The 21720-nt window shown below is 39.6% G+C and overlaps 1 protein-coding gene across 3 annotated transcripts in view; it reads left to right on the top strand.

Moving 5' to 3' along the window:
- Window positions 1-21720, top strand: part of SPAG6 (sperm associated antigen 6) — a 162361-nt gene that overhangs the window by 88910 nt on the left and 51731 nt on the right. For all 3 annotated transcript variants that reach the window (XM_089693750.1, XM_089693751.1, XM_089693752.1), the window contains 3 exons: window positions 7999-8172; window positions 11699-11851; window positions 19334-19525. In XM_089693750.1, the coding sequence (XP_089549876.1) occupies window positions 7999-8172; window positions 11699-11851; window positions 19334-19525 (519 nt within the window). The remainder of the gene's footprint in view (window positions 1-7998; window positions 8173-11698; window positions 11852-19333; window positions 19526-21720) is intronic.

Here is a 21720-nt window from a genome sequence, read left to right as displayed (position 1 = left end):
TGTACTCACTTTTGTTGCCAGCAGTTTAGACATTAATGGCTGTGTGTTGAGTTATTTTGAGGGGACAGCAAATTTACACTGTTGTACAAGCTGTACACTCACTACGTCACATTGTAGCAAAGTGTCATTTCTTCAGTGTTGTCACATGAAAAGATATAGTAAAATATTTACAAAAATGTGAAGGGTGTACTCACTTCTGGGAGATATATCAGATATATCAGTTTAGATAAAGATGTCTGAAACATTCATGGTGATGCCTCTAAAAAAGTTTGTTCAGAAAATCGTTTTAAGGTAACATACACTCAGCTGCCTTTTTCTTAAGTGCACTTGTTCATTTTCTTGGTAACACAAATTGCTAATCAGCTAATCACATGGCAGCAATTGAGTACATTTAGACATCTAGATGTGGTAAAGATAAGTTTCTGAAGTTCAAACCGAGCCTCAGAGTGGGGAAGAAAGGGGATTTAAGTGATTTGAATGTGGCATGGTTGTTGATGCCAGACGGGCTGATCTCAGTATTTCAAATACTAGTGATCTACTGGGAGTTTCACACTCAACCATCTCCAGGGTTTACAGAGAATGGTCCAAAGAAGAGAAAATATCCAGTGAGCGCAGTTGTGTGGATGAAAATGCCTTGTTGATGTCAGAAGTCAGAGGAGAATTGAAAGACTGGTTCGAGATGATAAAAAGGCAACAGTAACTCAAATAACCACTTGTTACAGCCAAGGTATGCAGAATACCATCTCTGAATGCATACTATGTCGAACCTTGAAGCAGATAGGCTATAGCAGCAGCAGAACACATTGGGTGCCACTCCTGCCAGCTAAGAACAAGAAACAGAGGCTACAATTCATGCAGGCTCACCAAATTTGGACAATAGAAGATTGGAAAAACATTGCCTGGTCTGATGAGTCTTGATTTCAGCTGCGACATTCAGATGGTAGGGTCAGAAATTGGGGTAAACAACATGAAAGCATGGATCCACCCTGCCTTGTATCAATGGTGCAGGCTGGTGGTGTAATGGTGTGGGGGAGATTTTTTTGGCACACTTTGGGCCCCTTAGTACCAGTTGAGCATCATTTAAACGCCATGGCCTACCTGAGTATTGTTGCTGACCATGTCCATCCCTTTATGACTACAGTGTACCCATCTTCTGATGGCTCCTTCCAGCAGGATAATGCACCGTGTCACAAAGCTCAAATCATCTCAAACTGGTTTCTTGAACATGACAATGAGTTCACCGTACTCCAATGGCCTCCACAGTCACCAGATCTCAATCCAACAGAGCACCTTTGTGATGTGGTGGAACAGGAGATTTGAATCGTGGATGTGTAGCTGACAAATCTGCAACAACTGCGTGATGCTACCATGTCAATATGGACCAAAATCTCTGAGGAATGTTTCCAACATCTTGTTGAATCTATAGAATTAGGGCAGTTCTGAAGGCAAAAGGAAATAAGAAGCCAACCTGGTACTAGCAAGGTGTTGCTAATAAAGTGGCCGGTGAATGTATATTGATACTGTATCTATAGGTATGTTGGGCTTGTCTGAGCATTCTGCAGTCCCTCTGTGGAGGGCTTCTAAAGCTATCATGCCAAAATGAGTCATTTGTTTTACTTTAATTCTGCCCAGTAGAAAATATTTCTTCATTGCTGCCATCTGCTGTGTTTTCCACTTTGCCTCAAGTGCCCACACAGCTGCATTTCTTATGAACTGTTTGACTTGGACAGTCGCCTCTGGCTGCTGTGCAGCAATTCCTACCAAGTCACTAAGGGAATGAAAGGGAAAATTTTATGCGAGAGGCAGAAAAGTTGCCAATGCTAACCTCTCCTTCTAAAAATGCTAGTTGTCTGGCAGCCATATTAACCCTTTTGCTTGAACACTATTGGATTCTGACCTGGAATTCAAATATTGACATTTGCCAATATTCTGTCTTTCTTTATATACATTCTAATTTGGAGTCGGTGACTCAGCATAACAGTCAGGCACCTAGCATTTTCAGAAAGAAACCATCTGGGAAATCCCATATTTTTCAATTAGGAAAGGACGCAAGTTCAGAAAATCGTACGAAAAACACCGCATTCAAAGCGATTGTACGATCTGATCATTAGTACACAGCTTTTAAGAGCCAGTCATGACAGGTTGTGCAAAATTTTCCAAAGGGATAAGCATGAAAATTTTTCTCATACAATACCAGATTGTATGATTTTCATTTAATCAGCACAGTTTTCTTCTGAAAATACAATACAATTACAATAAATCACTTCCAAATTTTTATTCTGTCATACAAGTTTTTTCATACCTTTTAGTAACCTAAATATATAATGTGAAAACTTACAGTGCAATATGCCTATCCAAATGCTTATAATATATAATAAAACTAAACTAAAATAAAAATAAAATAAAATATTGCAGCTAACATATACAGTGTTCCCACATACAAATACTAATATACAAAAATTTCAGCGCAATATTATAAATAAATATTAAATATGCATAAATCTTGCTCTGTGACAATAATTAAATACCATATAAGTGCATATTCTGTGCTCAAAATGTATAGCTTTAAATACAACACAATAACGCACACTTCCTCATAATACCATGCGTGATCTGAATTCTGTCCACTGTGCGCATATCTAATAATAGTGTCCCAATATAAATCTTGGTGAACCTTCCCTTTAAGACTTAGTGCTCCAAGTGCTAATGTGCAATTTCTTCTCTGTATATATTCATCCAGTGATATCGTGTGACCCCCAGTGTTAGGTCCACCTCCGACACACTTATGCGCTCACCTTGGGGTTTGACCCGAACCATCAGGTCCAACAATAATGATGAAGTCACATGACGTAACGCGTAGGGCACGCCGATGACATCAAGCCGTAACCAGAAGTGTACGTACCGCCATCTTGGATAGGGGATCCAATGCAGTTTCATTCACAAAATGACTATACAAACAGATATTGCTCCTGTAGTGTCCCAGAAGGACACAAATAAATGTGAGTGGGAGATTTTAAGAGTTTTAATAAAGATTACAAAGATTTGATATACTTCACCATCTGGAGCATTTTTTCCATTTTCTGTGGTGCGTTTTGGAGTTTGGAGGTGCAGGAGGAGTTGGAGATTGATACACCAGCATACCCACCCGGGTTAAAAGGAAAGGTGCAGTTTGACCTGACGGTTCGGGTCAAACCGCAAGGTGAGCACATAAGTGTGTCGGAGGTGGATCCAACACTGGGGGTCACACGATATCAGTGGATGAATATATACAGAGAAGAAATTGCACATTAGCACTTGGAGCACTGAGTCTTAAAGGGACGGTTCACCAAGATTTATATTGGGACACTATTATTACTGTAGATATACGCACAGTGGACAGAATTCATATCACGCATGGTATTATGAGGAAGTGTGCGTTATTGTGTTGTATTTAAAGCTATATGTTTTGAGCACAGAATATGCACTTATATGGTATTTAATTATTATTATACAGGATTTATATAACGCCAACAGTTTGCTCAGTGCTTACAATATAACGGAAGACAATACAGCAACAATACAGTTCAATACAAGAGGGATAGGAGGGCCTGATCCTTGGAGCTTACAATCTAGTATAATTATTGTCACAGAGCAAGATTTATGCATATTTAATATTTATTTATAATATTGCGCTGCAATTTTTGTATATTAACTTTAGTAATCTCTTCATTTTTGATATGGAGACTAGCATGCAAAAAAAAAAAATAGACGATCATTTGTGCAATAATCTCATTGTGTGTATCAGGTGTTAGGCTACTTTCCTACATGTTTTTTTTTTTGTTATACAACATTTGGAAGATAAAAATATTGTATCAAGCTCCATCTCCTTTAATTGGAGGAAGGTCATAGCTTCTTTGAAGGGATGTGCAGTTTTCACAGTAGAAATTCATAATGGGATAAGGTCCATGTCATATTAATAGTCCATTCACTTTCTCATTGGTGTTGCTTCCTATGTGATTGAATGTGTGAAATGTTGTGGATTCATCACTGTCGCCTCCCTAGTGACTGAGATTCTTCAGCATGATGAGCAGTAGAGTGACTTCATTGCTTGTAGTATTAGCTGCACCTTGATGATTCTGCTGCTGGCAAGGTCTCACTGTCGGCAGAGTCCCGAAAGTTTTGTGGTCCTGAGACAAGAAAAATGGAAGGACATGTAATCTGATATTACCTTTAATTACTGGTATTATGTATTTTTTTTACTCCACTTAGAGTAAAAGCCCTGTCAAATACCACAGGATTCCAATAGCCAGGACAGCCTCTTCTATGCCCATTTCTAATTAAAGTTAATATCCGTTGAGATACAAAATACAGTTTATTTCATGTATGCAAAAGAATAAACAACTAGTAAAGAAGCAGGTAGAGAAAGTATCTAATTTGACCTAGTGTCAGCCTCTTACAGTCCCCTGTACAGCAGAGCTCTGACTGGGAGAAAGTGAAGCAGCACAATTGTACTAAATATTCCTGTACTAACAAGGAGTATGTTGATAGGATGAGAAAGCAGAATGACAGAGAGTTGAGCTTATCAGTCTGCTGCTTCTCCTTTCACTTTGAAGTCAAAGGCTGAGGAAGGAGCAAGACCTAGTTGTATTACTGCAGTAGAGAAAATGTAGTTGTCCATGCTGGCTGTGTTGTCTGGAAGGGCTGATTAAATTGCAAAACCCATAGAAAGAAATACAAACACTTTGACAGGTAAAATAAATACTTTGTAGGTATTTCATCTCACAGGTCTCTGAAATAAAGAAGTTGGAATATTGGAAACGTATGTCCCCAGTAACAATGTGAAATTAGAGAGAGGCACAGAAAAGAAGTTTACTGCTAGTTAACTGTGGGCATCTGCTCAGGTGGGCCTTGCTGGTATCTGCTCCTAGGCTGTCAGAACATTACCTTTAAAGGTTTAAAAAGGTGCACATGTTCACTAGACTTAGAAAGTGTGGAAAGCATTGGAACAGCCACGTAACAAGTTTTTTTTGTTTTTTTTTTCAGAAAGTGGTCAACAATTTTGTTCAATACAGCAATCCTTTCATCTGCTTTGTATACTGTAGGAGGATCCCAGCACTATCTTCTCACTTCTTAGGGAAGAAGTGACCCTGTGCTGGGCAGTCTCCCTCTCATTTGTGTGTGCATGTACGTGTGTATGTGCTTGTGTGTGTGCGTGAGCATGTGTGTGCACGTGCAGATGGGAGCATAAGCTAGTGATCCTCCTAACAAGCATTGCATCATGGACTGTTGATTCATTTATGCCCGCTCAGAGTACAGGGAACTTCAGCTTTATGGGTTTAACTAGTACAAATGTCCTGTTAGGTTTTGGTTTGGTGATGTATAAAAGAAGTATGGTGTCTTGGGACTTTTCGTATTGCGAAAAAATTTGTAAACCGAAACGCGGTTTCCCATAGCAATGCATCGAAAACCAATTAATCTGTTCCGGAGGTCAGAAAGAAGTGAAAAAAAAAGAAGTCTTTTATCTGTTCAGAACTCTTTATAAAATGTACTTTAAAAGGCATAAATACTGTACAGGGACATGATCAAAAATTAATTTGTAAATGCATTGAAAACCAATTAATTTGTTCCGGAGGTCAGAAAAAAAGTCAAAAAAAGTTTTATCTGTTCAAAATTCTTTATTAAGTGCACTTTAAAGGCATAAAGGGACATGATTAAAAAAAAAAATTGTAAATGCATTGAAAACCAATGAATCCGTTCCGGAGGTCAGAAAAAAGTCAAAAAAAGTCTTATCTTTTCAAAACTCTTTATAAAGTGCACTTTAAAGGCATAGTACTGTACAGGGACATGATTAAAAAAAAATTTGTAAATGCATTGAAAACCAATTAATCCATTCGTATTGCGAAAAAAATTCATAAACCGAGGCGTTTTCATTTGTAAACCAAAAATTATGCTAACCAAGGCGTTCGTAAACCGAGGTACAGCTGTATATCATCCTTCATATGGTTTAATATTCTGCATAATTTTGAAAACAATGTCATCTGGGTACTATTTTAGTAGTTATGTACTTCATCTTCTGGGTCAGCCAGGAAATGTAAAAAATGTAAAGCTCTTGGAAATGTCCCTTATTTCAAACACTGATCAGATTATAAGGGCCCCTGTTGACTGCTCTGGGTTTGTATGGATGGCATCAGTTTGAGACACTTCTGAGATCATTCAGAATTCAACAGGTGCATTTGGTCTGACGTTATCCTCCTTTTGACCTCCATTTGACCAGCTTCAAGCAGGTTTTGCATTAAGGGCCAGTTCACACTACATGCGTTCCATTGCGTGTTTTTTTCTGCATCCAAAACAAACAAAGTAGGTTACATAGTTTTCAATGGCATAGTTCACACCAATGCCTGCAGTTCCAGTGTGTTCCGGGTCCAGAAAAAAAAGTAGAATATTCTGCATTTTTCTTGCACAGAACTGTACTGGAATGCGGTAAAATGCATCATAAATGTAATGGAACACATAAAAAATGCACCGGACCCCAAATTACCAAAAAAAGGAGGAAAAAAAAGCCAGAACGCATCAAAAACGCACCAGATTGCATAAAAAACACGCATGAAGAAACACATCCAGACTGCATTTCTATGGAGTGAACTGGCCCGTAGACTTGTTGGGAATGCAAAATCAACTTGAAAGAAACAAAATCCCATCAGCAAAGCTTCTTAAGAATATGTGTTTTTCAGATGCAAGGCAAAGCAACCGGTTTGTATTAACACACCCCCCCCTCCAAAGCACATACACTCCCACACTCTCCCACCGATCTTTTTATGTCGGCAGAAGCAAAGAAAATACCCAGTACTCCTGGTTGCACACATGATACTCATTCCTCTTTTTTTGGGGGTAGTACTGCTACATGAGCGTGAACGTCCTCAGCAGGGGCGTATTTACCACAAGGCAAACAAGGCATTTGCCTAGGGTGGCATTTTTCAGGGGGGCAGCGGTATTTTTCAGGGAGGCAACACTGCCCCCCAAAAGAAGGGATGGAAGAAGGGACACACACACACAACATGGGGACCAAATGGGATCTGAGAGAGGATGCGGGTTGCATGATGGTGTATGCAGAGCCTGACTCTTGTTCCATGGGATGTCTGGAGCTATGAAGGTGAGTGTCTTCTCTCGCAGGGTCGGGGGGGGGGGTTGCCAGTGTATGGGGGGCTCTGGTAGTGGAAGGCTTTCTCAGATGGGGGGGCTGGGGTGTTGTTCGTCAGTGTCAGGCTCTCTTTGTGGGAGAGGGGGGTGTTAATCGGGGCAATTTTTGTGTTGCCTAGGGCAGCACGAAACCTAAATACACCACTGGTCCTCAGCCATGTGTAAGCTCTGACGTGATCATATCATCACTCATACAGGACAACCTTTCTTATCTCCTGGCAACTTAGTGTAATGGCCGTGAAGGAACAGTGAGTATACTGTATGCTGCTAGGAAGGATGCATTAATTAAAACTTGTTGCTTCTCCCTATGTGGGCAAAGCACAGGTTTTCTGCAATAACAGAAAAACAGCATTGTATCCTCAGTGAGTACATATCTTGCTCTGGTCATCACTGTCACTGAAACGGATGTGATAAAAACAAACATTCAAAAGTTTACAGTTGTCATCAAAATGAGAGACAAGGGTAAGTCTCCCTGCTCCAGTCCAGCTATCTAAGGGGACAATTGCCCTGTAAAAATTTCCTCTCGCTCTCTATTGAACCTCTGGGACAGGAAGTGAAGAAAATAAATGAACAGCAAAATGAGAAACATTGCGTGCCTAGATCTGCACATTATGGGCAGACATAGATATACAAGCAATTTGCACAATGTATATATGTAATACAGTAAAATGAATAATCTATTACTAATCTTATTGCAATTAACTGAAATCTGATTATTTCCTTGGGGTTTCTGTACTTTTTACATCACCAGTGCTTTTTGAACAGTTGTGCTCTGCATACCAAAAACTAAGTTGACTATCTTTTTCTCTGCCCACGCAACAGCGACAGGTGCTGTCCGCTCTTAGTCAAATAGCGAAACATTCCGTGGATTTGGCAGAAATGGTCGTTGAGGCAGAAATCTTCCCAGTCGTCCTCACGTGCCTGAAAGATCCCGACGAATATGTCAAGAAAAATTCTGCCACTCTAATTCGAGAAATTGCCCGACACACACCCGAGGTAATGTGTTCCAAATAGCTACATGCAGCGTTAATATGCAACTCCGCAATGGATTAATAGCAGCACTCAGCGCTAGATTGGTGGGTTGAGGGAGTAAACTGCAAATTAAAATGATACTTTAATCCTTTTGTACATGAGTCATCATCAGATGAATTAGCGTGTGGGATATTTAAATCCTTTCTTTTGTTGCTAGTCACAGTAATGTGGCTCAGCAGGACTTCTGTGGGCTGCAGCAAAGGGACCTGTTGCCCTCAAGGGTTTGCCGCTAAGCTGATGTCTCTTGTTGAAAGAGAAGTCCTAATGAACACAAAGAAATATGGGGATCTTAATAAGACTTGTTGCTGCTGATCTAAAATCAATAAATAAGCACTAATGCAAGCAAGTTTTTTTTCCCTCTGTGGCTGTATCACAGGGAGTAGCTACCATTAATTATCTGAGCTCTACATTGTCTCTCTGCTGTTCTTCCCCCCCAATTAATACAAAGGCAGAGGGCGAGGTGCAGATCTAAGAGATGTCACAACGATTTAGCCCACCGTTTTTTAAATCCCTTCTCCCCATTCTTTCATTTCCTTTTCACGCCATTTGACAGGGATTTCGCACAAATTGGCATTAAACTGTGTGTCATATGTTGTCGTAATGAATTAATGTTGTACCAGAGCAAACAAACTCCAGTTGTGGCACCTTCTGGATGCATAAAAATCTGTCCTTTACATGACTGTTTCCAATGCTGTTAAAGGAACATAATACAGATTGTGTGATGTATCGCCAAATATCCATTTTATAGCAAACTTTTTAGCCTTTTAAACTTTTAAAAGTCTTGTCACACACCCACAATGTGCATACTATTCCTTTTGTAAATCAGAACACCTTTCTTTGTGTGCTTCTCTGAAACTGGTTTCACTTTGTTGCTAAAGCAGTCTGCAGACATTGGAGAATGCTTTTAGCTGGGGAACATTTGTAAGCCTTTAGGGGCTAACAAACCATGGTTAACATCTTCTGAGTGTTTTCAGGGATTGTTGATTGGTTAGGTGGAGTTTTTCCAATTGCCTTTGTTTCCCTTTAGAAACCTCCCTCACCCATTCTCAATAAACAGGACTATTAACGAATGTGTAAGGCCTGCCAGCCTGCCATGCTCTTGACATGTGAGCACTCTTAGCCACCAAGGTTGCTTAAAGGAAAGGGGGATATCAGATGAGTGAGGCTTAAATTCACAGCCAGTACCTTTCATTTTCACAATTTAAAATGGCTGACAAGTTTACTTTAATCCACCATCCCAATAACGGGCCACACACCAAATATGTTTAACTCCGGCCAAGGTTTATTGCAATGACATCACGCCGCTCACTCCCACCTACAGCCATTCCCCCAACATGTTTCACCCATAGCAGGGCTTAATCATCGGGATTCCTGTGATTCCCATGATTAAGCCCTGCTGTGGGTGAAACATGTTGGGGGCATGGCTTTGAGTATGAATGAGCTGTGTGCTGTCAGTGCAATAAACCTTGGCTGGAGTTGAACATATACTATATACATTACTATAGGTGTAGGTCATTTATATACCTCCCAGAGCCTTGCTGAAAAACTCCTGGAGATGGCATCCCTCTGTCCTAACTTACTGCTAAACATTGCTAAGACATATCCAGCTGTTACTGCTCACCCTATCATCACAGTTGCTAGCTCTCAAACCCCTGCACATGTATAGTTCACTATGGTGCAGCACCTCACTCAAAAAATCATATATAAACAAAAGATTATAATTGAAATACATTTCTTAAACAGTGATTGTAACTGATCTCTGTGCACATAAAAAAAACATAAACCAATAAAGCAATCAAAATTCCAGTCCGTGATCTGTGTCTTAATAATACTTTGATATCCTCCACCTTAATAACTCTGAATTCACCAGACAATAAGCTTCAGGTAAACGCAGCAGACACAGAATGTGAACTCCAAGCCAACGCCAAGATCTGTCTAGCAATCACCAACAATTTTCACTTCACACCACCATGGGGTGACCATCTAGGCAGGATGCTGTATAAAAGATAGCTTACCATACAGAGCCACAAAGATACCGTATATAGTGTAGTATTTATTAAATGAAATAATATAAAAGTCAGATGAATCACAAAATGCCACAGAAATGAATCGCTCAACTCACTGGTATGGCCGCCGTCTTGAAAATCTGGCTCCACCCAATATTTTCAGGCGAGTCCCTCGATGATGCCACCTCTGAGAGTTTTTCTGTTAGGCTTTGGGGTATACATAAATGGCCTACACCTATAGCAAGGGTATTATTTAACTTTGGTCAAAGTTTCACAGTTTGTTTATATTTACAGGTGCCCCTTCCCTGTATGGGCAGTTTTTTTGTTTTAAAATGAACTAATAAGTTACACTATATTGCCAAAGGTTTGTGGACATCTATCACATGTGAATTTGTTTGGCATCCCAATCTAAAACCATGGGCATACTATGGGCTTGGATCCCCTTTGCAGCTATAACAGCTTTTACTCTACTGAAAAAGCTGTGCACAAGAAATTGGAGTGGGTCTGTTGCAATTTGTGCCCATTCAACCAAAAGAGCGTTTGTAAGGTCAGGTACTAATGTTGGATGAGAAGACCTGTCATTGTTCCAAATATCCTAGGTGTTCAGTAAGGTTGAGGTCAGGGGCTCTGTGCAGGTGAGATATGTTCCTCCACATCAAACTCAATAAACCATGTCTTTATGGAGCTAGCTTTGTGTACAGGGCACAGTCATGCTGGAACAGAAAATGGCCTTTCCTAAACTGTTCTCACCCAGCTGGAAGTGTGTACAGGTCTTTCTATGCTGTAGCATTACCAGTACCGTTCACTGAGAACATCTAAACTCAGTCATTTGGAGGGATATCCACATAATTGGTGTGATGGTCACATGTCCACAAACTAGGCTATATAGTGTATAGGTAACAATGTATGTGTAAGACTAAATATATTTATGACTTTTTCTATTATTCAATGTATTATTCAGATAAGCACAAGATTTACATACACGTAGTGTAAGCTGGCTATTATTTGTTATAGTCAACAATTCATTGCAGATTCAGTGCAATCAATCCATTGAAAACTGGTATTTCATTAATAGCTGGATGCTGGTGAGGTGGATTACCTGGTAGCCTTCTGCATTGTTCACATGTTCATGATTAAATCACGGTGCCTATATTTCCATTTCAGCCAACTTATTACTAATTAGTGGAAGAGAGTGCAAATCTAAAAAATATGGTAATAAAATCTGGTTGCTGAAGTTCCTAAAGGTGTAAGAAGCCCATGCGAAATTTAACCCACCAGTACCCACACATAACTGAAATATCAGTTGTGGGTAGAAAGATACTTTCTCTGCTTTACTTGGAATTTGCCGAAATTTATTCCTTTAATATGTTAACAGTATATCACTTTGGAGCACCTTAGTGTCCTGCACTTATAGTCAAGTCTCAGATTGCAAACAGAGAATGATCATTTCATTTGTCCTTCCTCGTTGTCTATTTTATTTCCAGCTGTCGCAACTCATAGTAAATGCTGGAGGAGTGGCTGCCGTAATAGACTGCATTGGGAACACTGATGGCAATGTGAGACTTCCTGGAATCATGATGCTAGGCTATGTAGCAGCACATTCGGAGAATCTTGCAATGGCTGTCATCATCTCAAAGGTGAGTTACTGAATAGTGACATGCTGCCAAGATGTACACCTTCTAATAATCACTGACCTGTCTTGCCATCTAAAATCCTTCAGTTACTAATGTCCTAAAGTATCAGCAGGATGGAGCAACAGTCACCAGGTCTGTGAAGCTTCATGGGACTCTGTTGGGAAAAACAGATACATGCTTGATTGGAATATTTAGGCTGACAGCTTATTGTTTTCCTGCAATAAAATTGCTGCAAGGAAGCCAAAAACTTTTTTTTTTTTAGTTTGTTTTGATAGTCTACAAAAAAGACCATTTTATTTCTGTGTGTTGCAGTTGGAGAGTTCCACTGATTTCTTGTCTAGTAAAGTGTTTTCAGATTCACAGGAAGGGGAAATTCTCTAATGCAGCCCTGAATAGCAATAGATGCCTTCCTTACTTTATATCCAAAGCAGAACATACACCTTCATACACTTTTGCTACATCCCGTTGTGTCCATTCTAAAGGCCCACTGTTCTTCTACAATCAATGCCCAGCTTCAGCCAACATGTTTTATTTTGTTTGGGTCCCTGTCAAGTTTTTATTGCTGTCGTTGTCCTATCTTCTAGTCATGGAGAAAGACAAAAACACATTTTTAGTACAGTGAAGAAAGTATGGAACTTTTAACAATGTTTCTTTTGCAGTCTGTGTCTCCTGTTCTTCTTCAGTTTCTTGTCCTGGAGTCTCAGAGGCAGAAAGTCGGGGGGAAATCTTCCCAATGGGGTTCACAGAAATTAAAAATCTGAAAGAAATTTAAACTCTCCATGGTCTATGCAAAATGCAAACAATTTTGTTGGAGTTGGACTTTAAATTTGAAAAAAAATGTATGACTGTCTTAGTGCTTGTGTACAGCATGCTTTCAGGTGCCATTTATATTGCATTTGATATGCAGTCTAGAGCTGCTACCACTACACTATGGGCGGCTTCCTCATATCTCTCCATTGACTATTATCTAGTACCAATGGAAAACTCAGAAGGATCCCATTGGAGAGGTCTATATGAGGAGTGACAGCAGTACACAACCCGAGGGGTCTGACTTTAAAGCGATCTTGGACCACTATTAAAGTATGGGTTTATTCTTAAAGTAAGCAGCCATTTCTCACAGAATGGTGGAGCACATTATGCAGCTGGAATCACAGTGGTGGAGATTCTAGTATGAAGGATTGATTCTTCCCAGACCAGTTATCACATTAATTTTGGATGTGGACAATTGCGTTATATATGTTTACAATACTTATTTTTGATATAGCACGATTTGTGATTTGTTAGGCACATTAGTTTGTGATATATATAGCATTTGTATGATATATGACTACACTATTTAACCTCTTCCCGACCTCTATTACCGTGACCGGGCGGCAGCTACAGGCAAAGCGCACATCGCTCTGGCTGTACTAACACAGGGGGCGCTGCCACCCCCCCCCCCCACGACTGCTGTGATACCAGAATGAAGATCCCGGTGAACGGGACCCGTTGATCATGTGATAGCTAGGCGATCACATGATCGCAGTGTAAGCAAAGCTGTTATGAATCAGTCTCATTCATGAAAGTCTTGCTTCTCCTCCTAGTGAGCTGTGATTGTCCCACAACTGTCACATGATACATGGGGCCAATCACAGCACCCTGTACCATATGTGGTTTGTACCAATTGATTGTGGGCCAAAGAAATGTATGCGCAGAACAATACATCGCCACCCACCCAAATTCAGCTCTTGCCAGACAATATGCATGGAAACCTATCATGGTTTCTGAATTTAAAACTTTTTTGGGCCTAATCCTCAACATGGGCAGTACAAATAATAATGAATTGCGGTCATATTGGTCCACATACCCGATGTTCTCTGCTGTTACATATATGCCCAACATGTACTGGTACATCGCTGGACTTTGAGTGGTTATACCGGGATGATGCCTGCAGCTACAGGCATCATCCTGGTATCGTTTTTTTTCAGCTAGCAGTCGACTGTCATGTAAAAGCAATTTTAGTGGCCAATTAGCTGCTGAATTGTTTTTACAAGCAGTGGGAAGGGACATCCTCCCCCCTCCTGCCGCCTTCCACAGTTTGGAAATCCGAGAATGCAGCCAGTAGATCCGCTGGCTGACCATAGAGCTGATCAGAGACCAGAATGGCTCAATCATCTCTATAGTCTAAGAAATCGGAAGCTACGAGCATTTCATCACTTCAGTTTTCGCAGGATATAAACAGCTCCATATGTAAATTGGGAAAGCATCTGATCACACCGATCTTGGTGAGATCAGATAATGTAAGAGCAGAGGAGATATATAGAGTCCAATAGACCCCAGATTTCTCAAAAAAAATACCTGTCAATTCATATTGCAGTCAGAGGGAATGTTTACATTCCCTGTGATAGCAATAAAAGTGATTAAAAAAAAAAGGGAGAGTGTAAAAATAATTTTAAAAAATCAAAATAACTAAAAAGAAAAAAAAAGCACCCTTGCCCCCCTGCGTGTGCGCAAGCTTTGACCCCGTGCCGGTATGTAAACAGCGGTTGCACCATGCATGTGAGGTGTCACCGCACACGTCAGATCGAGGGCAGTAATTATAGCACTATACCTCCTGTGTAAATATAACTTGGTGACCTGTAAAGGCTTTTAAAGCATCGCCTATTGATGATAAAAATATATGTACTTTGTTGCCATTGCACGGGCATGTGCAATTTTAAAGCATGTCATGTTTGGTATCTATTTACTCAATATATTGAGTTTATGCAATATATTGAGTTTTTGTGCATTAAAATTCTAAAAAGTGTATTTTTCCCAAAACAAAATACTGTGTGATGTAAAAATTTCAACACCCACCGTTTTATTCTCTAGGGCCTCTGCTTTAAAAAAATATATATAATGTTTGGGGGTTCAAACTAATTTTCTAGCAAAAAAACAGTTTTTTCATGTGAACAAAAAGTGTCAGAAAAGGCTTGGTCTTCAAGAGTGGGTGATGTGTGGCATAAGCTTCTAATGTTGGCCCTGAAATGCCAGCATAGTAGAAGCAACCCCTCCAAATCACCACTTTTTGGAAAGTAGACACTCCAAGGTATTTGCTAAGAGGAATGGTGAGTATTTTGCAGATCTCATTTGTTGCTACATGTTTTTGGAAAACGAAGAAAGAAAACAAAAATTTATTTTTTCTTTTCTTTTTTCGTTTTCAAAACTCTGTGACAAAAATTATATCTGTAAAATACTCACCATGACTCTTATCAAATTCCTTGGGGTGTCTACTTTCCAAAAAGGGGTAATTTGGGGGCATATCCTGGCATTTTAGGGCCTCTGAAACTGTGATAGGTAGTAGGAAAATGATATGAGGAAATATGACTTTTGAAAACCTGGAGGTGGTCATTGGATTTTGGGGGCCTTTTTTCCTGTATGTAGCTAGGCTGCCAAAAAGTCTCTCACATGTGGTATCCCCATACTTGGGTAGAAGAATGTGTTTTGGCTTGTTATTCCACATATACCCATGGCATGCATGAGCAATATACAGTGAAGGAAATAAGTATTTGTCCCCTGCTGATTTTGAATGTTTGCCCACTCATAAAGAAATAATCAGTCTAAAAATCGAATGGTATGTGTATTGTAACACTGAGAGACAGAATAGCAACAAAAAATTCAAAAGAAATGCATGTCTAACAAATTATGCACTGATTTGCATGTTCATGAGGGAAATATTATTTGATCCCCTATCATTCAGCAGGATTTATGGCTACTAGGTCTCTTTCATACAGGTAACAAGCTGAGATTAGAATCAGTCTCTTAAAGGGAGTGCTGCTAATCTCATTTTGTTACCTATATAAAAGACACCTGTCCACAGGAGCAATCAAGCAATGAGATTCCAAACTCTCCACCATAGCAAAGACCAGAGAGCTGTCCAAGGATGTCAGGGACAAGATTGTAGACCTACACAAGGCTGGGCTGGGCTACCAAACTATCGCCAAGCAACTTGGTGAGAAGGTGACAACAGTTGGTGCAATCATTCGCATATGGAAGAAACAAAAACAACTGTCAGTCTCCCTAGATCTGGTGCACCATGCAAGATCTCACCTGGAGTGTCAATGATCATGGGAACACTGAGGAATCATCCCAGAACTACACGTGAGGATCTTGTCAATGATCTCCAGGCAGCTGGGACCACAGTCACCAAGAAAACAATTGGTAACACACTACGCCGACAAGGATTGAAATCCTGCAGTGCCCACAAGGTCCCTCTGCTCAAGAAAGCACATGTCCAGGTCTGTCTGAAGTTTTCCACTGAACATCAGAATGATGCAGATGAGGACTGGTTCAAAGTCTTGTGATCAGATGAGACCAGAATCGAGCTCTTTGGCATCAACTCAACTCGCTGTGCTTGGAGGAGGAATGCTGCCTGTGACCCCAAAAACACCATCCCAACTGTCAAACATGGTGGTGGAAACATTCTGCTTTAGGGGTGTTTTTCTGCTACGGGGACAGGACAACTGCATCGCATCAAAGGGACGATGGACGGGGCAATGTACCGTCAAATCTTGGGTGAGAACCTTCTTCCCTCAGCCAGGGCATTGAAAATGGGTCGTGGATGAGTGTTCCAGCATGACAATGACCCAAAACACATGGCCAAGGCAACAAAGGAATGGCTCAAAAAGAAGCACATTTAGTCCTGGAGTGGCCTAACCAGTCTCCAGACCTTAATCCAATTGAAAATCTGTGGAGGGAGCTGAAAGTTCGAGTTGCCAAACGTCATCCACCAAACCTCAATGACTTAGAGAGGATCTGCCAAGAGGAGTGGACCAAAATCCCTCCTGAGAGGCCAACTACAGGAAACGTCTGACCTCTGTGTTTGCCAACAATGGATTTGCCACCAAGTACTAAGTCATGTTTTGTGAAGGAGATCAAATACTTTTTTCCCTCATGAACATGCAAATCAATAAATAATTTGTTAGACATGCATTTCTTTAGAATTTTTTGTTGCTGTTTTGTCTCTCAGTGTTACAATACACCTACAATTCGATTTTTAGACTGATCATTTCTTTGTGAGTGGCCAAACATTCAAAATCAGCAGGGGATCAAATACTTTTTTCCTTCACTGTATCATTAAAGTGACAACTTTGTGTAAAAAAAAGAATTGTCATTTTCAAAAAATTTGTGGCAAAAAATAAAATGTTCCATGGACTCAACATGCCTCTCTGCAAAATCCTTGCGGTGTCTACTCTCCAAAAAGGGGTAATTTGGGGGGGGGGGTTTGTTTTGTCCTGGCATTTTAGAACCTCAAGAAATGTGATAGGCAGTCAGAGAGTAAAAGCTACGTAAATTCCAATATATATACCATAGTTTGTAGACGCTATAACTTTCACACAAACCAACTAATATACATGTATTGAGATTTCTTTTTACCAAAGACACGTAGCAGAATACATTTTGGTCTAAATTTATGACTAACTTTGAGTTTATTGGATATTTTTTATAACCAAAAGTGAAATATATTGTATTTTTTCAACATTTTCGGTCTTTTTTTGTTTATAGCGCAAAAAGTAAAAACCGCAGAGGTGATCAAATACCCCCAAAAGAAAGTTCTATTTGTGTGAAAAAAAGAACAAATTTAATTTGGGTACAGTATTGCACGATCGCGCAATTACCAGTTGAAATAGAGCAGTGCCTAACAGCAAAAAATGGCCTGGCCATGAAAGGGGGTAAATCCTCTGGAGGTCAAGTGGTTAAAGGGACATCATTTATTATTAATTTGTTATTTCATTTTTAGAAATTATTTACAGCACTGAGGTTGTGGCATCAATACTTCTATAAGATTCAATTGGTGCATATCATTTAAAGAGAAACTAGTCATTTTCTATTGTCATCTTATGCATTTGTGGTATCAATACACACTTATTATGGCTCAGTAGTGAGCCTGCTCAGGAACCCCGTAGCAAGTTGCTTGCTCTGGGGGCACTTGGCAGCAGGGAGCAGCCAGGATCGCTGGCTGGGGACCCCAGGAGAGAAGGATCGGGCCTGCTCTTTGCAAAACCACTGCACAGAGCAGGTAAGTATGACTTGCCTTTGATATCACATTAAATATTCTAATACATTAGTTATTGTGTACTGTAAAGCAGTGTGTATGAGAGAGGGACCTGGCTTAAATGTTAATTTAAAAAAATCTTTAAAACCATAAAGTTTTGTAATTTGTAATGCATACATTGTTCTGCATATTGTTTGAAGTTTTGGGATGAGATTTTTTTTGTATAAATGAAAGGTGTGGGAAACTGATTGTAATATAAGGACAATTGTTTTCTTGTTGATGAAACATGCTTCTGATATTTTTACTTTTCTGGCTTTTATAATCTTTGTCTAGTAGCAACTTCCTTAAAACCATTACCTAGCAATGAGGTACTTACAGCAATTATCAATTTCTAATTGTCTGCAATGGAACCATTCAAATTGGTGTGACTCTGACTCCGTTGGAGTTGCAACGGGTTTGAAAGTAGTTCCTGCACTACTTTTAGTGATTTCAGGTGCAACTTGCATAGATATCTGTGCATGAAGTCGCAAAGATGTCTCCCATGTCAAACCTGGAGTCACACTGACATGCAACTTTGAAATCGTGCAACCTCAAGTGAAGTTGTGTGATTTCAAAGTTGGATTTAGTGTAAACCAGGGCTTAAGTAGAGAGAGGCTATTATTAAATCAAGAAAACAGCACAAAGTAAGGAAGCCCATGGCAGCCAATCAGAAAGCTCTTTTCAATATAAGATTTTAGCTTTCATTTTCGCTGCTCTAAACCTTCTCAAAGCTGATTAGTTGCTACAGGAAACCACCCCTAGTTTCCCAAAGTGTCCTTGTAATAGAATGAAACATCAACCTCATATCAACTCAATGAGGTTTATTTACTATAGGCAATTATACTGTGTACTTTTCAAAGTGCAATTGCACTCTGCAAGTGCAGTTGCTCCCGAGCTTAGTAAATGAGGTAAAGCTTCCCCTTTGCCAAGAATACCCAATCACATGGAAGGAAAATAAAAAAAACAGCAGTTTTGCTTGCACATTTTTGATTATGGACGTCAGCAGAGCTTCTGCTCATTTACTAAGCTCTAGAGCAACTGCACTTGCAGAGTGCAATTGCACTTTGCAAAGTGCACAGTCCAATTGCCCTTAGTAAATCAAACCAAATGTCCTGCAGTATTTTCATCTCTGCTTCCAAAAAACACTTAATGTGACAATATTGCTGGGCACCTGTATAAAAGGAAATACTTATTTTAATCAGTACCTGCCCACCAGTGTTTAACCTTTTGTGGTTGTCTAGGCTTACTAGTTATGGAGAGGTTATTGATGGAGACCAGATAATTGCATAGGTGAAATGGTTTCCTCTCCTCTTATGATTGGTAAGACAGAGGGGACTCAAAAGCCATGATTTCTATCTAATGGTTAGTGTTATCTAGGAGATTACTTGATATACATTGCTTTTCAGTGTGGACTTTTGTGTTGAACCTTGCAGGGGGTCCCTCAATTAGCCATCTGCCTGTCAGAGGAAGCCGAAGATCACATCAAGGCAGCTGCTGCCTGGTCCCTAGGCCAGATTGGAAGACACACTCCAGAGCACGCACGTGCTGTAGCTGTAGCAAACGTGTTGCCAAAGCTGCTCTCTCTGTATATGGACACCGAAAGCTCAGAGGACCTTCAAGTCAAGGTAAACGTTCAGTCCCTGAAAAATGGTCACATGTAGTTAAATCAGATATTGTCTGTCTGCTTCTTTTTCTTCTTACTGCATGGAATATTTAGGAGTTTTTAAAGGTAATGGGGTTGATTTACTAAAACGTGCAAAATCTGGTGCAACTGTGTATGGTAGCCAATCAGCTTCTAACTTCAGCTTGTTCAGTTAAGCTTTGGCAATAAAACCTGGAAGCTGATTAGTTTCTATGCACCAGATTTTGCACTCTTCAGTTTTTGTAAATAAACCCCTATGTGTGTTTTTTTTTTTATTGACATTGGGCCTAAGCCATGAGCAGTGTTATCAGCACTGCTCAGTTCATAGTTACATAGTTAGTCAGGTTGAAAAAAGTCTGTTTAATTTAGTCTAGTTTAATTAACAGAAAAAATAGAAAACGTCTATATGCACAATCCAATACCCACAGATGATCCAGAGGAAGGCAAAAACTCCAATGAAGAAATTAAATCCAATTAAAATTCAGCGGTGAAAAAAATTCCTTCCTGATCACCCAGGAGGATATAGGATAATAGGATATTCCCTGGATAAACTACCTCTGGCGTTATTACCTCTAACAATTAGTATCAAGCTCTACTTTGTGCATTTAGTAATGCACTTTTTTTTTTTTTAAATCTGAGCTGGCCGGAACTGATTCCTGAAGGAGTCTATTCCACCTCTGTGAACTACTGAATACTTTCCCCATATGTTACGGAGATAAGGAGAGGGTGAGGTCTTCTGCAGTTCGAACACACTTCTTTTCATAAGGTGAAAATGCTGATCCTCCATACATACAGTACAGTAAATATTTATTATCACCATAGAACATGTAGTGTGAAAGTAAAAGAAAAAAGGATGAAAAGAGTTGGTAGGCTACAATATGATAAATTTTAGTTCTTGGGTTTAGATCCACTTTAACGACTTGTCTACTGGGCTGATTTTGTACATTTTTCACACAAACGTGTTTGCTAGAAATGACTTGAAACACCCTAACAATTACATGATTTCTGAAAGTAGAGATGCTGGAGAATAAAATAAAGGCAGTTGCTAATTTTTTATATTATACACTATTTGCTCAGTTATTTATCAGATGCACATTTTCAGTAAAAATACACTAAAATGAATTTTAGTGTAAACACAATATTATCCCCAATTTTTGGTAAAATATAAAAGATACTGTGGTGTCAACTAAATACGAAGGGCCTTCAAAAAGTTTACGTATTTTTTACACACACAGACACACACACACTGTTAAAAAAAGTGCGGAAACTTTTTCAAGAACCCTCGTATATACCAAACATGTCAAGCCTTGAAATTACTGGTACCTGTGAAATTTTAAAATACTATGGTACTTCACAGGTTATCATTAGAGTTGCCCATGAATTATAATTCATGGTCAAACATAATTATGACCCTATAATTATTGTTCTCATTCTGATGTTTGTGGCGATACCTCACAGGTGGTCCAATTTATGTTTGCTTACATGTAAGCATTCTATACTGCACGGGGTGTGTTTAAGGTGTTTTTAATTTTAATATTTATTATTTTTATTTATTTTATTATTTATATATTTATAATATATTATTTTAAAAAATTGGCATATTTGAAACCAGGTTCCTGGTATCTGTCTAGAACAGGCTGTAAGCAAGTGAGAGAATTACAAGACCTTGAAATTTGTGTGTTTATTCCTCCTCCTCAGTGTGTCACAGCTGAGGGATGGAAGACTGTAATTCTGTAGTACAATCACAGTGTCCCATGTTTTTTTTTATCCCTTCAAAAAAAATGCAAAAATACCTGATGATCCTGGAAGAATTCCAGTATACTCCTCAATACCTGCAGTGAGTTGTTAATGATGCTTCTACTGCACATAAATCCAAAGCAGTGTTGTCAGTCATGTATGAGTTCCCTGCTGGACTACAGAAGCCTATTGCTATTCCTCCCTTTTATTCCCCACAGACATACATGTCTTTCCTAGCCCAACAGTGCTGGTGCCTTAACTTAAGGAGCTTGTCCTTACACTGTGTGGAAAAGGGACTCTTGGAAGATGTAGTAGATGTGTTCGGGGCATGCCTACATCAGTAGGAATTAATGTATGGCAGCCTGCCGAGCCATCCTCCCAGCAACTTCCCCTGTAGCAATTGTTTCCTACCTGTTGATGACTTCACAGGGGGTAACAAAA

The sequence above is a fragment of the Staurois parvus genome, unplaced genomic scaffold, assembly GCF_062004578.1.
Source record: "Staurois parvus isolate SC_StPar_1 unplaced genomic scaffold, SC_StPar_1.0 ptg000636l, whole genome shotgun sequence".
Taxonomy (NCBI): Eukaryota; Metazoa; Chordata; class Amphibia; order Anura; family Ranidae; genus Staurois; species Staurois parvus.
Note: the sequence above shows the minus strand (reverse complement) of the source record. Positions and strands in the feature narration are given on the sequence as shown.